The following is a 17,555-nucleotide window of genomic DNA, read 5'->3' on the forward strand; positions in this document are numbered from 1 at the left end:
CCCTGAGCAGTCCTTCAGCTGACCCCGTTTTAACGGTTGTTCTGTTATTTCAGCACCGGACCTATTATGATCAGCAGAGGTGAGTGTTAAATCCTCCTCTGGGCCCTGGCTATCTAGAGGACAGACCGGGCTGAGCAGATCGGTACTCAAAGTAGTGACAGCCGCATGTATTAAACCACCGGGCCACCTACTGGTAACCCCAGTTTTATGTTATCAAATAATGTCTACTGCAGATATGGCAAGAGTTACAGCAGCCGGGCAGCCCTCCTAGTCGTTACCAGTGATGAGGAGGGCTGTCCGGCCGCTTGAAGTCTTCAGTAATTGCAGGGAGTATTATTTAATAACACAAGACTTACTTGCCAGGTTGGCGGGTTTTTAATAGCACGTATATATTTTGCATCCCGGGCCGCTAGTCAAACCCTGCAGGCAAACCCTGCAGCCTCCTCCAGCACCCATTCAGCCCCTGGGCAAAAAGGGGGTGTTCACCTGCAGGGAGCCCCGCAGGCTGCCCCCGCCTCGGAAAATCCCCGACAGCGAGAAGGGGCTCTCCAGGGGCGGGGAGAGGCCCGGAGAGCGGCCGGTGCGGGCAGCCGCGGGAGAGGCGGTCGCTCGGAGCATCCCGGAGCTCGCAGCCTCTGCAGCCTGCGGGGAGCCGGGCACAGAGGGCAAGGCCAGGCCGGGAGGCGGCGGGGGGATACACAGCAAGGCAGAGCAAGGAAACACAGGGGGGGCGGGGGGGCGGAACGCGACACGGCAAAGTGGGGGAGGGAAACCCAAGGGGAGGCAAAGCAAAGCGGGGCGGGGGGGGACGCGACAAGGCAAGACGGGGTGGGAGCAGAAGAAAAACGGCGAGGGGGTGGCGGGGGGGGGACAGAAGGCAAGGCATAGGCGGAGAGGGCGAGGGAGCCCCGCAGGCGCTCACCGATGAAGAGGATGGGGAAGGTGATGAAGAGCAGGAAGACGTGCGGCACCACGTTGAGCGCGTCCACGAAGCAGCCGTTGTTGAGCACGCCGTGGTCCACGTTGTAGGCGGTGGAGTTGCCCTCGTCGCCGCAGAAAGCCAGGGCCATGGCGGGACCCTGCGCGCAGCCCAGCGCCGCCTCCGCGCACATCCAGGCGGGGCGGGCGCGGGTCGCGCGGCGGCGGCTCTGCCCGCACCTGCCGGCGAGCGGCGGCGGCGGCCGCGGACCGGCCCCGGCCCCGCCCCACGACCCGCCCCTCGCGGCCCCGCCCTAACGGGCGGCGCCGGTGCTCGGCGATGGGGTCGTGGGGCGTCCGGGGCTCCAGGGAGTCGTGTCCCTTTGCCGACGGGGCTGCACACAGCCCCGGACTAGCTTAGGGCAACATCAAGCAGCGTCCCGGGCTCCCCGGGGCTCGGCCATTCTGCGTTTTTATGCATCAACTAAATTCGTGATGATATAAGAACTACAGACTACAAGAAGTGTATTTTTTTTTTAGCCTTGTCAGCTTTGTGCTTTTTTTCCTCCACTATGATGAAGATATTATTAGATCAAATCGTGCAAACCCTGTCCTCAAAGGCGACTTCGTCACCATATCCCGAATAGCTATTACGTTCGTGCTTTACCTTTTTTCACCCCTAAAATGAGTTCAAGCCTAACTTTCTCCCCCCCCCCCCCCCCGCAAGACTGTTGCAGTCTGTGGGAATCAGATCATTAATGTGACTGGATTCCGGATTCCGCATCACTCCCTAAGCAATTTTATGTATACAAAAATATTCTGTTAATCAAACTTTTCAAACACTTTTTGTCTTGAGCAGAAGTTAGGCTCAGCTGAGCCAAAGCCAAACAAAAACTTTAATAAAATACATCCATGGCCTTACTTTAAAACATCGTGTCAGAAGTTTGCACCCGGCTTACACTTCCAAGCACAGGTTGAGTCAAACACCTCTGGTATCTAGCCATGAAATACTCAACATTAAGATTCCTAACCAAATCCTCTACCTTGGAGCTCTTCCATTCCCAGTCAAGCTTATCCATTGCTTCACTGAGTATTTAATACAACTTGTCACATCCCACAAACAGAAATGCAAACCAAGAATGCTCACATATCCAGGCTTAACTCTTCCAATTGCAAAAGTGACAAGCTGGTTAAATGCCTTTTAGGGAAATGACCCCATAAATGAAAAATTTCTTCGGTTTTCCTCTAATGATCCAAGCTGTGGATGCTCAACATATCTAGGACAGACAGCTCCACTAATAGACCTGAGAATTACCTTTGTCATGCTGCTTTTATTGATCTTGCTGTCAGACAGGGGGAAACAAAAAGTAATTCCCTGCACGCAGCATATTATTTCCTATATAGGACCTTTTAGACTCACTGCAGCGTGGTTAAGTATAATAATTAAAAGACAAACCCCAAGCCAAATCCCGTGTATATGTATTTTCAAATGTTAAAGTTACACCCACATTGGAAAGAGTATAATTATTTTAAGTTTTGGACAGAACCCAGCATTTATCTGAGCTTCTGGTTAGGCTCATCTCTGTTATCCTAATAGTTATTTAATAAACAGTATGTGCAGTTTACATGCAGATAATTTTAAAATAATTTATATTTAAGTATTTCCTGAGGCCCTAAGTAACACAAGGGGTCTATGTTGTAGATGAACAAATAGCAGCAAAGAACTCTTTTGGCAGTTTACAGCCTAGAGACTGAAATCATGGGGTAAGATTTGGGGGGGGAAATCATCATCACCTCCACTGTGGACGGAGAACTAAACACAGAAATCGAAGTTTGCCAAAGTCTCTGAAAGAATTAGAGAGCTGAGCTCACATCCCCAGCCTCTGCACCATCTCTGAACCCTGACACCATCTTTCTTTACTACAAGGTGTCAATCCCAATATTTTTAAACACATGTTTCTCGAACAACAAAACATCAGGAGACTCCAGAGTTTGGAATTTGAAATTTGTCTTTTCAACAGTTTTCAAATGCAGCCAAGATTACATAGTTAACACAGTGGTTTAAAATTAATGGTTTCAGTCGAGGTGCTAGAACAGATGTGCCCCCAGCACGGAGCTTAAGTTGAGTCAGAAACATGTTGGCAACCTGAACAGAAAGCTGACGGATTAAATGGGGAAGAGTCTTGGATTACAATTAACTACTTAATGAAATACTGAAAAAAACCGCACGATGACAGAAATCAAAACATTTGATAAACTAAGCATTCTTAGCAATAAACACACAGGTGCACACACACAAACTCTTTAAAGAGCTGACACTTCCTCTAACAATGCTACCATTTTGTCCCTGCTGTAACAATGAAATCCAGGGTGCTGAATTTGGACTAAAAATGCCGCTTTCGCTCGCTAAAGCATCAAATGACAATTTCTTTTTTGCTCACAAATGGCGAAAAAAGCTATTCTGTGACTTCACAAAATAATTCTAAGTCAGAGCTTGATCCTCTACTGAAAAGCTTAGATGCGATTGCCTGTGTCCAGTGGGCTTCGGAGCAGGTCACAGAGGAACAGGTTGTTTTCTCAAAGCTGCAGTTTTGTAAAGCTTTGTGAGAACAGGATTTCTACTCAAAGTACAAAAAAAGGCAAAGAACAATATAGTAGACAGCAATGTTTACCTGCATGTTGCAAATGCAATCTATTTTTTCACTAAAGTCCTGTTAGAGCTTGTTTCCCTCACTCTTTTCTGACTATTTCCATATCACAAGAAGTCAGTTTTCTACTCCATCATTTCAGCACATCTGTTAGAAATGAGAAATCAAGTTAGATCCTGGCAGCCACCAGCACATTGAACAGGTGACTGGAAATATTTTGGAAGCACTTTGACTATTTGAAATTGAATTGCAGACAGATAAGGGTAATATATTTAATTGAAGAAAAAAAAAATCTCTTTTTATTCTTGCCTTGGAATTTGAGTTCATCTAACAGGATACACACAGGTTTTGGTATTTGCAGTATAGTATTGACACTTCAGAATTTAAAACCTGTTTTTAACAGATAAGAACATTCATTTAAGTGGAACCTTTCATTTTTCTTTCCTACCTTTGTCATTTGTTTCTTGCTCCTCTAACTCAGCTGTTTTACGCCGACATCTCTTTCTCAACAGTGCTGTGTAGGGGAAGTGGTCTATCCCTAAAAATCGTGTTTTGCTACTACGGATCACTCTGCAGGTTTTTTGCTTTTGTTTGCATCTAGAAACACAGATATAAAAGCAAAATAAACTTTTGAAAGTTCTGAACAGCCACAGCCCATATTCAAAATTAGTCAGTTAGGCATGTAAGTTTAGGCATCAAGCAGGAAAATTTCACTTTCCTGTGTATTTTAAAGTCATTAAGGGGACCAAGTATCAAGAGGAAATCCTTATCAGAAAAAAAAAAACTAATAAAGCAAATCCTTATTGTGGTTTAGAATTTGCTAAATGAGATGCACTGATCTATGATTTTTGCTGCCTATTACATTCTGCTCTTAGAGGTAGAGAGGAAAAGCAATTTACATGAATGGGAGGAAAGTACCGATCCTTTTCAAATGCACGTTTGGAAGTCACCTCCAGAGAAAACTGTTGTTTTAATCTTGTGGAACAAAGAACTGCACGCTACCATGTAATGGAAGATATCATTTGACAAAGCAAATGAAATTTCTTGGTAAAAATTGTCTAAAGTACTACTATTAAAAAAAGTGCAATAAGCATAATAGTGCAGAGGTTCACAGAAATGGCTGTTTTTCTCTAAATAAACCTTATTAATTTTTAATTGCTGTCCCTCATTAAAAATGAAGAAAGAACTTATGAGTAAGCAGATCTATCCCAGAGTGGAAACAAAACACAAGCTCTTTGTTGGACAGTCATCTTTAGGCAAATAGTCAGATAAGTGTTTTAGATTAGAACAGTTTATTTTTAAGTGTGTGCCACGGAGTTCCACTGAAACTAATGAATGGGAACTCTTCTGCATCCACTTGTTACACCATCAAAAATAGCAGCATGCATATTACTGACTCAAACGTTGGGTTTGTTTCCCATATTTTACATGACAAGAATGGTCATCAGCACTTCTCTCCACTTGATCTTCATGGAATGCCATTCTCTTTCCCTATTATTGAGGAAGCCACACTATAGTTATTGTAGGACAAACAATACTGAAGTCCTTGAATATTCTTCAGGCTTCTTGTGGCTTCAGCTACACACATGACCTTTATCATTAAGTCATTTTATGAAGCACATTTTCCAACATTCAGGCAGTTATACTTGCTTTGAACTAGCTCCTCAGCTGAACACTGCCTTCCCAGTTCAATACAGCCAGAGCAGTGCTGACTTGGCCATACCGCATGGCACCTGAAAGCCAGGGAAAACGCTTGCTCTTCTCTTCACTCACTCTGCTTTGAAGTGTTAAACACTCACGCATTTGGTGGTACCTGGCAAAATGCACGGTGAATCAGCTGAAGGGCTGCAGGCTGTTTCCCTTGCTAGCGTGACCTAAGGGTACACCTGATGCTCCACTGCCCTCCTGCATCACCAGAATTCTTCACAACGACGAGGACAATATGGTCCAGGTACAGTGCTTTTCTTGAAGGACAGAGAGCATCTTGCTCTCACTAGGCAGCAGGGTTATGGTCACACTCATCAGTTCTCTCTCCTCTGGGCATCCACTCCTCAGCCCAAAAGAAGAGGTTTCAGTAACAAGTTTGCTTTTCCTCACCTACCCACTTATTTACTCCACCTACAGCTCTGATTCATCCTATAAATATTTTGGAAGGTAATTAATTACCCCAGCTTCAGTTAGCTTGGTTGGTGCTCAACACTTTAAAATATTTTAAGCTGTGCTGAGAAATTCTGAGACAACCAAAGCAGCAGGAATTTTTGAAAAATCAGGCCTACGTCAACTTCCTATTCACTCCTGACTATCCTTGTACCTAGATGTACTTTTACAATCGCCCCATGATATCACTGACCACGATGTACCTTGGTTTATTTTTCCAGCATTTAAATGGTTAATATTTTGAGTACTCCCTGTGTAGTACTTGTAGTACAAGTGTTGTGTTTTCCTCAGGAGAATAAGTTGAGTGCTGTGGACTAACTCATGCCAATAAACAACTCGCGTGCTGGCTCCAGTGTGGTATCCTTCAGCAAATGTTATTTTAGTTACTGATTCGGTTAAGTGCCTTTATGGTACTTGCCTTGTATATGGATTCTTGTATATAAAAGATTACTTTGCCTGTTTATACTTCAAGAATCACACGCACTAACAAATAAACATATAACCAGCATTACTTTCTAAAAGATAACAGGGCTAAAAGTCACTGGCCTTTCTAGGAACTCTTCCAAAACCAGAAACTAGACTGAAAGCTAAGATTTGAATTGTTTGTTAAAGGTTATTAGAAACAAAAGGAAGCCACCATCTTTCCTTTGCAGAATAGAAACCAGTTTTCTCTTCAGGCACACTAAAGAGTTGTACTTAGTTGGTCTGTTTATTCACCACCTGGGAATTGTCCCAAGTTATCCTCAGTTTATCCAGTGGGTAAAATTGACCCAACAATTAAACTAGAGAGAATTTAAAGCTATCGATTCAGACTTGGGTTTGGAATGTATTTTTCTTGTGCCACTATTTGACAAACTTATTCAAAAAATCTAACGAAAATATAGAGTCTTGCAGTTTAATTAGGTTTTGCACTACAATTTTTTCTTGTTATTTTGAATAGATTGCAATGTGGCATTTATTCTATCTCTTAAAATAAAGCCATGACGAAAACAAAAAATCACAGTGTAGATTCATTAAAAACAAAAAAAACAAAGATCATAAGTATGCACAAAAAGCTTGATCCCGTATAGCCAAGACTGTTTATTCTCCATTGTGATTTAACATATAACTAATTAATTGTCAAAGGCCTATTTCAGGAAGCTTTCTTCTTGAGTTCAGCCCACACGCAGACTACATTTGGGATTTTCAGAGGCTCAAGGGAATTAAAACAATCAATACCCATACAAAATATAAAGAAAATTAATTTACTAATTTTCTACTTAGTAATTGAACTCCTAGCCAATGAGAACTTTTTTTCCTACTGTTTCACATTTTTTCCATGACAATGATTTTAACCTGAAACTCATTATATCTCTTGGACTAGTAGACTTTTGTTTGTGTATAGCAAAGCGCTGTACCTGTATTTGTAGGTATGAAAGCTTTGCATGGAAATAGCTGTAGTTTGTGACACTTTTATGTGGCAGCAGTAAATCCTGAATGTTCTCACTTACGGCAAATGGTTCCCAGCCTCAGCCTTCAAATCAGCCAGAGATCCCCTGCTCTGGATAGGGATTCTTTATACTGTCAACATTTAGAAGGAATCAAGTAGCTTTTGCAAAAGGGGGAAAAAAAAGACAGCTTCACCGCTCTCTCCAGTAATGAAACTTGGCACTACTCTTTGCCATCTACACCAGGAGAAAAATACTTTAAGTGTCTATAGATCCTGCCCACAAATTTGTAACAAGAATAAATAAGTAAAACTGAATATCAAACCCTCAAATCACCGTGCACTACAAAAAACCACCCTTAAACTGCGTAAAATAATGGAGCATCAAGGGGGCTAAAGCTATTTACAAGTTTGGGTCATATTAAATTAGTATTTTTGGCCAAAAAAAGAGGGAAAATTCTAAATAGGAGCAAAAGCAACTGCCCAGCACATAACACCATGGCAATCTTCTTAGCACACAGAAAACCAGCTTCACGGAGAGGGGCCAGGCTACCAGTCCCTGATCAACAAATAGCTTGTCCGTAGGAGGCAGGGAGGTAGAGTCTCTCGTTAATGCCAAAGAAACCTCAGCTGTTCAAGCTAATGCCACAGGTCCTTGGTGCTGTGAATAACCCAGAGGACTTACCTCAGGAAATGATCCTGCCCTGATATCTTGAACTCTTATTCCACTCGTACAACTAGGAATTTCTTAAATGGCTCAAATAAGGAGTGGGTGTGAATATCCAGGTTGGTTCTACTGTGTTACACAGTGCGTTTACAAGTTGCTTTTTTAAAGAGTGAATAATAGAAACAAGGGCTTTGTGCAGCTACAGCATCCTGCTGAACTTAGTGTGGTAAAGAACGGGTTAAAAATAATGAAGAGAGATTAATTTCCAGCCGCATTTAAAATAAAATATTACAGCTAATCTTATTCCTATTTAGGACTATTTTCTCTGTGAAATTTCTTAAAAAAAAAAAAAAAAGAAGAAGATTTAGAGGTGGGACCATGTTTAAGATGTATCAACACCCTGATGCTAAGTGGCACTTAGATGTGCTATGATCATACAAATGGCACGAAACAACTCAAACACTTCACTGGAGGATGTAAAGTAGCTGTGAGAACTGCTCTCAGGAAAGTATGAGCCATTGGTTGGAATATTATGAGCCTAAATATGAAAACTCACATTCTGATTTTAAAAAAAAATCTAAATAAACTTTTCCGGCCAATAAAGTTGTAAGAATTGCTTTTTTTCTGATAATGGTTATAAAGAGAATAATCCCTTTCCTTCAAAAGTAATTCTCGCCTTCAGCACATGTATTACATTTTTGCTGACTGGTGGTAACACAAGGCTAAATATAATGCTTTGTTTTGTACATCTCTTAAAAGAGAAACCCTATTCTTTTGTTGTAGAAGATTTTTCCGAAAAAAACCAAACATCTATTTTCTCAAAGTTGAATGTTTTCTTTTCATAACAGCATATGTTACACCATTTCACTCTATAGCATTAGTTAAGAAAACAACCCTGACTCATGAGCACAACAGACAATTTGCAGTGTGCTAAAATTGTAAAAGTTTCAAAGCTGCACACAACTGTGATTGATAGAGCTAAAAAAAAAAAAATCACAGTGAGGATACAATGAGAATTGATAACTAAATTAATGAACACTGTGTTCAGTTTTATAATTTTTAGAATAAACAGCCTATGAGACCGGTTTGTAAAACACAGTAAAGAGAAATTCCTTACTTTGTATGAATTAGTTTATAGAGAGTTTGTAGGAAATAGTTTGTGGGGTCTCCTTGGCAGGAGCCTGACGCAGTCCCAGGTATTTCTCAACCTAAGTCTGTGGCTCCTCAGTAGGCCCCTGGGCAGCCACCTGCGGGCACAAACACTTTGTCTGCCCGCTTGATACCACAAGTGGATGTATAAGAACCACCTATGTAGGGTACAACTCCCAAACTCTAATATCCCCTTCTATATGGAATTATTCCCAATTCTCTCTTTTTCTCATGGTTGTAAGTAGCCTCTCAGAATGCTTTCCCTAGGCTATATTTGTCTTCTGCGATAAGAAGGCAATACAAGCCAGTGGAAACTTTCTGCATGTCTGCATTTTAGCAGTCCAAATGTGAAGGGGGATGTCATGTGCTGAGGCTCAGCCGTGGAAGTTTTTCACGTACAATCATCTGCTGTCTGTTTTTCATCTACAGCGTAACAGCAGTGCAGTGGAGACAACAACCACATCCAGCTGGAGAGCACTGACAAGTGATGATTTTCTCACGTGTGACAGGGATACATCCTCAGCACATGCTCAATGTAACTGGGCAGAAAAAGTGAGATTGCTTTCTACATATTCCCAATCCTGAACCTGGCCAGGGCTTCTTTAACAAATGCTGAACTGCCTCTCCTTTCAGATAGGGTATCACCACATCACAGAAGAGCTCTAGCCATTTCCCCATTTATTTGTATTTTGGTCCACAAAGGCTCAAGATATGGTAAGATAAGGAATGGATCATGCTAGAATTAGATAAAAACTCCGCTCTCTTCCACTATTGGGAACATGGCTGACTATACAGCTCATTGCCCCATGATTAGGAGACTATATCAATAATAAAGAATAACTGAGATTTAATCCTCAGGTGTAATCTGCTTCCTAGGAAAATGGTAACATGCATCGTATAAAAGTCACTTGGCCTTGTCCTAGTGTAAAGAAGGGTAAGCATTTTGTCCCTTTGTGTCATTTATAAATCTAGCCACTTTTCTCCATCTATTTACTACGGTATTTTAAACACATCTGTTCATGTACACAGACGTTTAAATATACCATTAGAAAAGGCAATACTGGGTAATTTTATCATTGAGAAGGTATGTAATTTATGAAGCACTTCAATGACACAACAGAAAAAAAAAGTCTCTGCATCTGTTTGTCTGGCTAGAGATATAGAAATGTGAATATTGACATAGTTTTTTTAAAAAAACCCCAAACACAGCTTTCCTGCAGCAGTACAATCTAGGATAAATCACTACAAGTAGGCCAGGCAACTTAATACAATCAGATAACTTTTCACTGTGAACAATCCAACCAAAAAATATGCCCACCCACTCCATTTTAATCTGTCCTATGAGTGTTAACACAAATCTGTTGCAATTAAAATTCTCTACTCGAAAAGAACATTATAAACTACATTGTACCCACCTGTTAACTCTGAAATCACTGTTGAGAAATGTTTATGTTGGTTGAAGAATAGACTTGTTTCTGCTGTTCTTCTCTCAATCTGGACTTTGTGTCTTGATAAATTCTATGATTTGTAGAACACAGCATGCCACATGCACTGACTTCTTTATAACAATTCTGGTTTATTTGAAGATGGAAAATTTGTACATACTCAGATGTATGAGATATGTAATGGGGAAACTGCCTTCCCCTGTGTGAAGAAAAAGCAACCTGGAGTCAGAAGCACAATGAACTCGCCCCAATCGTCTCAGTTCTTTCTATTCTCTTAACCAGCTACAATCTGTGAATGAATAGCTTGATTATAAGTAATTGTTCTGAACTGGAATTCTCTCACCCAGCCTGAATAACTCTTCAGTTTTTGATTCCTGCTATGCACGTCACTCCTTTGCACTAAGATGGAGCTGTCTGATTTTCACTAAGGAGCAGCACGCAATTTCTTCTGTCCTACCAGGTTGATACTTCACATTCAAAGATCTGCTTCATCACAATTCTTTGTGAATAATCAGAACCAAAACATGCATCTCTCCTCCTCTCTCTTTCTCTCTGTCCTTCCTTGCTATTGGAATTGCTGCTGATCAAAAAGCATTCCCGGGTCTCTCTCCTCTGAAAATTTCAGGTTTTATGCTGGAAGGGGGAATGAGGATAACAAAAAGACATTGTTACTTGAAAAGTTATAATCTACTAAATTTCAAAGGATAACCCTGAAAAGCTATTTGACCCTGTCAAGGAAATACTTAACACAAAATTTTAACCAAAGTTTAATTTTGTGCCCAGTGTTTTTAATAGAATGTTTTCTACCTAGTCTTATTCACGTTCTCTCTGTTAAGTGGCATTAAGGCACAAAAGTCTCAAGCTGTGGCCAACACAAACATGGGGTCTCAGTCACCCTCCTGCTAAAGCATCCAGAACTGCTTAGGTGAAAGGCAGAGGGAAGAGAACACACACTCAGAGTAAAGTGGTTTGAAACTTTTTTTGAGGGGAGGGGTGGGGGTACCTTTACATAAAGAATAACCATTAGCAACTTTTCCTCTCACTTCCCTATTGTTTAGAAAAGTCCTTGCCCTCAAAAAAGCTGTTTGATTTCTATTTTATTCAGTTTATATTGGGAGGGTCTCAGTCTCTCCCAAACTTTCTTTTAAGCACCATATAAACAAACTCTGTTATAACTATTGAAGACTAATGAGTTCTACTGATGTCTGGAAGAGAAATGGTGAGAAAAGATAAGAGAAGGACAAGCCAAGAAAATGTGCAGTGGGGACTGGTGGGAGGAATAACCTTTAAAGAGTATTTGAGAAAATGAAGAAGAACTGAAAACCAATACGAATACTAGACCCTCAGTGCTAGCAATAACAACTTTCCATAATAAGCATCTCCAGGGCTAAGGCATCCTTTGCCTTCAGATTTTGACTTCAGGCCCCAATCCAGCAAAGTACTGACGCCTGAGTAGTATTATTGAACTCAACGTATGTCAATGGGATTGGCTCATATGCTTACATTTAAGCATGTACTTAAGTGCTTTGCTGGATCAGAGCCTTGCTTGTTCTAGTCTATGGTTACCTTAAGTGGGAAATTATCTATCAAGCACAACTACCTTCCAAATGTGTAAGTGATATCCCTTGCTAATCATACAGCAGGTTTTGTGATACCGGATGAAGCAGGTATCTGCAGTACATCAGACTCCGCATTTTTTCCATGTAGACAAACAGTCTGAGTTGAAGACCAGCCACTCAGACTTAAGTAACCAACACCTGCCAGTCTGCAATGTACTTGTTCAAAATTAATTCCTTAAAACTTCCAGTGGTTGTTACGCTAATAGTTTACATTTTCATTGGACATTACCATACACATCCAGCATCACAGTCCAGAGAACTTTTTCTCACCTGTAATCCATCATCCTCTTAAAGCTGAACGTGCTTCACATTTCTAAGAGTTCCTTTATAGAGAACAGAAATCTTATTGATTGCTTTCCTATGTCTGTCTCCACTTCCTCTGTCATCTTAGATGCTTTTGGATAAGATCAAAAATAGCTCAAGTTACCTTGTTGTAAATATAGATAGACCCTGAGCCCCACCAAAGTGCTGTACTATTATCGGTTTCCTTCAATAATGCAACAAATGCAGATCTAGTAACAGAGGAAAAACCATTCCAGCAGAGGCCCCCAGTGTTCCAGCAGTGGCAAACTTTTTGATGCCTGCTTTAGTATCTCCATGGAAATTGTCTGCATGACTTGTGAGCAGCCCACCTGGAGCCTCCTCAGATTTCAAGACTGCAAGAAGGAAATTTTGGAATCTACTTCAGAAATTTCTGAAGGTCAGAAAAAACAGAAAACCCCTGTGAACAACAGCAAAAGATAAAATGGGGAGATGGGTGGAAAAAACACTGGAGGACAAACTCAATACCAGGATCAAGCACTTATTAGCTTATCATAAACTGATAATAAGGGATTTTAGACTCATCTGATTTATAATCCTAAGGGGTCAGCTCCTTACAGGTAAGATGCTGGCTTCTCTACACTACACCTGGTCCTTAGATGCTGTAAAGTTCACAGTTTGTTCACGTCAGCACAGATCCCAGGGGGACATTTCTTTGGAGAAAGGGGGATAAGAATTCCACAGCAGCTACCCTGAGCCCGACCATGCTTTATGAAAGTCAACATACAGCTAAAGCATACAGAAAACACGTATCAGCTATTGCGTACCAAGCTCCTTACAACGAGATATACATCCTTTAACATGAAACCATGGTTTTCAGTCCTGTTTTTAAGGCAAGAGGGTTTGTAACAACTTATTTATATGCAGAGGTTAAATGTCATATTTGTGAAGTGCTGAGATCATTTGTACTCGTGCTACACAAAAATTAAAAAACATTAACAGTGTGTGTACACGTATACACCCCTCCTTTATATATATAAAACTGTTTCTGAATAGAGCATTTCTTAAAAATCATAGTTTCTGTGAAATGTACTTACAGGTTTTAAAAGATGCCATGGTCATATGATAAATAATGTCTAAATTATGAATTCTTAAAGTGGTAGAATGGCAGTAAAAAATAGATCAAAGGCTTCCCAATGCTAATATCTGTGAGTAATAAACAACAGTATTTCCTATCCTGTAATGCATGTCATGGTTCTGATGCACAAGGCTTCCCATTTTTTTGCCTGCACATAGGCACGCACAGGCTCACAGAACAGATGTGAAAGTCACAAGTCCCTAATGTAATTCATGCTCCAGTTCAGCAACTGTGAGGGTATGCTGAAGACGACGCTGTGACTAACACGGCCAACAAATTCCTGAGAGAATAAGAAGGATTGTTAGCCGTTCTGAGAAACTCTTCCTCTGGGTTATTATCCCATAGAGAGAGACAGTGGGTTTTAGCGGTCTTAACCAAACAAACAGCTCTGAGAAACTAGACATATTCCCTCTGAGATTACAGCAAATGAAAAACAAAAAACCATTTTATGTTAAAAGCGGTTTGAAACATTCATGATACTGTCAGTGAAGTACGTGCATCAGGTCAGAGTTTCCATACTCCCAAAGGAAACTATGCATTGGCTGAAAAAAAGAGAAAGTCCCATTTACCCTACTGTTATCTTTTCACAGCTGGCTTGATTGAACGGGGGTGAGGCATGGGCACACACAGTGACAATTACAGCCACCAGAAAACAACACAGTAGCAACACAAATGGGCGCCTATTTAAATGATTTACATCTGGGACACTCTGCTTCCACACACCAAAGTAACTGAAAGGGAAGTTGCTTGCAAACTGTATTTTCTCGTAGCTTTCTCCAACTCCTTGAGCACTAGCTGGCAAATGAAAGATGTGATCCAGTCCCAGGGCACTGACAGCCAGAAATAAAGTAAAAAACTACCTGACAAATGGCTTAAAATAATTTTAAGATTTCAGAAGTATCAGCCTCCTGTTTTTCTAATACCACCTCTTTACATTGCCTAAATCAACTCTGGCACCCTAACAGAGGTTAAACACACAAAGTAACACTTTCTTATACACACAAAGCAATGTGCAGTAACTATTTCCTCAACTGCCTCTCATGCCTTTTAAGCTGTATCCAAGCAAGTAAATTAACAGGGTAGATGGGGAGAAGAAAGATAGTTTTGTGACTAAGAAGCAAGGGTACAACTCAACTGTTGGTACTCCCACAGGTTTCCCAGCTCAGTCTTCTGTGCTCCTTTCATCTCTGAAAAAATAACACCAGTAAAAATATTTCTAATATCTAACCTTTAAGTTGTCTGCGTTGTGTTTCTTAGTGTGCTGAGACAGTGATTAGCACAATCAAGCACTGGTTGTAGGGTGAAGTTCATTACTGGTGCTTTACTGTGGCTCTCAATTTGCTGGTACATAGCATCAGAGCATCCCTTAAGAGAACATTTGACAGCATCGCACATCTATCTGCATTGTCACACAGCCCAGATGGTTGCAGTACGTAGGCAACTGGGAACCAGAGCAGCAGGAGGAGTACATCCTGCTGCAATTTTCCCTCTACTGCTAGTCTTGATGCATTTAGACTAGTCTGCTGGTTAGGAAGTCTACAGCTCTGGGTAAACTCACCCAAAGATCTAGCAAATTAAATAAACTGGAGCATCTGCACTCTAAGTAGTTTGCCAACTACCAAATGATCAGATTTGCCCAGAAAATCTCAGTAAGAGACTCCTGCAACTCAGCAGAATGCCAATTCCCTACTGTGCAGAGTGAATTTTCTTTTGAATTCCACAAGGGTGGCATTCTGTTGCAAACACATCTGTTATTAAAGATCAACTCAGAAATCTGGGTACTTTATCAGATTAACTATTACTGTGATGTACAAACTGAGAGACAAACAGGAAACAAGACTTCTTCTATTTAGCAAATGCAATTTTATTTCCGGATTAGTTGTAAGAATTAAAATTTTAAACATTCTAACATGTGTACCCTGCCAGACACATGAATTGGCATATGGGAACAATACTGCAAATGAAGAAAGTCAATGTAATTAATCATCTCTGTTTAAGTACAGAGTTCTCAGGAATGCAATTGTTATTTTCCTGTGTTACAAAAAGAAGGGTTTCCAAATCTTGAAAAAGCATGACAAAGAACTATAAACTGGATCTCATTAGTCCAGGTAAGAAAAATCTAAACACAACGTGAAAAACAGAATACAAACTGGCAGATACAAGGAAGGAAAGAAGACAATGACATTTCAAAAGGGATATATCTTGATAACATAAAGAAATTACTAAGTCTACAACTGTAATCATACTTATGCCAGGTTAGTATAGATTTGATGGTCTTGAGTAATTTACTTAAACAGAAGACATATAGTCACCAAGAGTGCAATGTTATACTTCATGACTTCCTGCACAGTTTAGTCACATATATAGCCTCACTGAGAACAAAGTACATAACTGCAGACTGTGAACTACACCCAAATTTTCCACCCATGACTACGTGAAGGAGTAATTTTTGACACCAATACAAATACTTGGTAGTATAACTGTGACTACACATCATGATTTTATCTGGACTTCTTGCTAGCTGCTTACTTTGCTGGTAGAGAAGGTTCTTTATACTGTATAAGTATCACCAAAATTATTCCTTATAATGCTAGCACTCATGGTATTACTGGTTCTTCCACCAGCAGGATTTTCATACTCAAAAACAACTCACCACTAACCAGCAGAAATGGATGGTAAGAGAACCAGAAGAATATGAGTGAGAACAGAAGTTACCTATATACATTCCCCATCTCTCCAGGGAAAATAATTTCTTACAGAGTAAAAATATAATCTTTTTCACACCCAAACTGGCCTGTGAACATGTAATCACAAGTGTTGCATGTGGGAACAGACATCTGTGTTCTATCTTCGTTTGCCATTTTGGTGTCTATTTCCAGGAAAATTGGAAGACTATTTTCAAAATTTGCGCCCCCCGAAATAGCAACAAATAGATTGAGTTCTCACAGACCAAACTATGCTTACTGGCAGTCCTCAATGATTTTGCAAAAACATCTTGCTGTATGTCTATAGAATTATTTGAAATGACTCCAATTACCTGAAAAATCTGAAGTCTCTAGCTCAATTTATAGGTCTGATTGCTCACATTTCTTTCAAATAAAGATGCATTTCATATGGTTATTGATTTCCTATTAATTTACAGAGCAGCAGGTTTCTGCAGGGGAAAGACTTCATTTTTCCAGTGTAGCCTTCTTTAAAAGAATGTCCTACAGAAAGAAAAAGAAAAAGAGATAGTGAAACAGATGCTTTTAGCTGTAGTGCAATTTTTAGTCTTTCTCGTAAAGCACAATTTTATATAACTGGATCTCAGTTGAGTCATTTTGATTTGTATGGTAGGTAATAATTGAGAAGACCACAAATACACACATGCAACAAGAAATCTTACCTTGGTTGTTCTAGAGATCTATGACTATACTCTCAGTAATTACAGCATAGAGAAACCATACACAGTAAACTCAGTTTATGACACAAGGATAGTTTCAGGACAAATCCATTGTATAGTGACAAATTAACACAGGCAAGCTTCAGTGAAAACCAGTCATGAATACTTGTCTACAGGCACACTGTCATATAATACAAATGGAAACTTGTTCTTTGGACAAGCCTTAACAAGTAATTTGTAGTTACTTACGAATTCACAAAGCCACAGCAGTGGTCCACAGATAAGGAAAAAACCCCTACATTAATCCTACTTGTTTAGGCAGGGCCTATTTATTTTATAGTTTGTCAGATGATAAACCAATTCTGCAGAGGACCTCTAGGGGACATGATGAAGTAGAATCTAAATACTTGTATTTTAATAGGACAGGTATGGCAATAGCCCAAAGAACACTCCAGCATGCCAGGAACAAAAGCAAGCGTGGCATGCAATGCACAGGCAGGCACATGCTGAAAAAATAACGCAGCCTCACAATGGACAGTCATGTTAACCCAGGTCTGGCTATTCACCGTGAGGGAACACTGCAGTGGCTACAGCTGCAGGAGGTACCCTTGTCTGTACACGGGTGCACTGCCTTCAAAAACCTTTCTGTGTGTGTTGGGACTGACTGTTGATGAGGGAATAGTAGGGCTAAATATACAGGATATGAAAACAAAAATAACAGTGACAGTTATTTCCTTGCTTGTTA

At 40.5% G+C, this 17,555-nt stretch overlaps 2 protein-coding genes across 6 annotated transcripts in view; both read right to left on the reverse strand.

The window, feature by feature from the left end:
* The window catches only part of ABCC8 (ATP binding cassette subfamily C member 8), an 80,673-nt gene extending 79,497 nt beyond the window's left edge, over positions 1 to 1,176 (reverse strand). Inside the window, exon 1 of one of the 2 annotated variants that reach the window (XM_054200316.1) lies at positions 923 to 1,176. In XM_054200316.1, coding sequence (XP_054056291.1) covers positions 923 to 1,112 — 190 coding nt within the window. In that variant the 5' untranslated portion in view covers positions 1,113 to 1,176. Of the gene's footprint in view, position 1; positions 139 to 922 lie in introns of those variants that run through there. The other variant, XM_054200318.1, reaches the window with a different exon arrangement.
* A 2,760-nt stretch (positions 1,177 to 3,936) lies between these two features.
* USH1C (USH1 protein network component harmonin) overlaps positions 3,937 to 17,555 on the reverse strand; it is a 64,753-nt gene continuing 51,134 nt past the window's right edge. For 2 of the 4 annotated variants that reach the window (XM_054200991.1, XM_054200990.1), the window contains exon 21: positions 15,278 to 16,634. In XM_054200991.1, coding sequence (XP_054056966.1) covers positions 16,622 to 16,634 — 13 coding nt within the window. In that variant the 3' untranslated portion in view covers positions 15,278 to 16,621. Of the gene's footprint in view, positions 4,164 to 10,380; positions 10,610 to 15,277; positions 16,635 to 17,213; positions 17,498 to 17,555 lie in introns of those variants that run through there. The other 2 variants (XR_008466355.1, XM_054200992.1) reach the window with 2 other exon arrangements.

The sequence above is a fragment of the Rissa tridactyla genome, chromosome 4 (genome assembly GCF_028500815.1).
Source record: "Rissa tridactyla isolate bRisTri1 chromosome 4, bRisTri1.patW.cur.20221130, whole genome shotgun sequence".
NCBI classification, from domain to species: domain Eukaryota; kingdom Metazoa; phylum Chordata; class Aves; order Charadriiformes; family Laridae; genus Rissa; species Rissa tridactyla.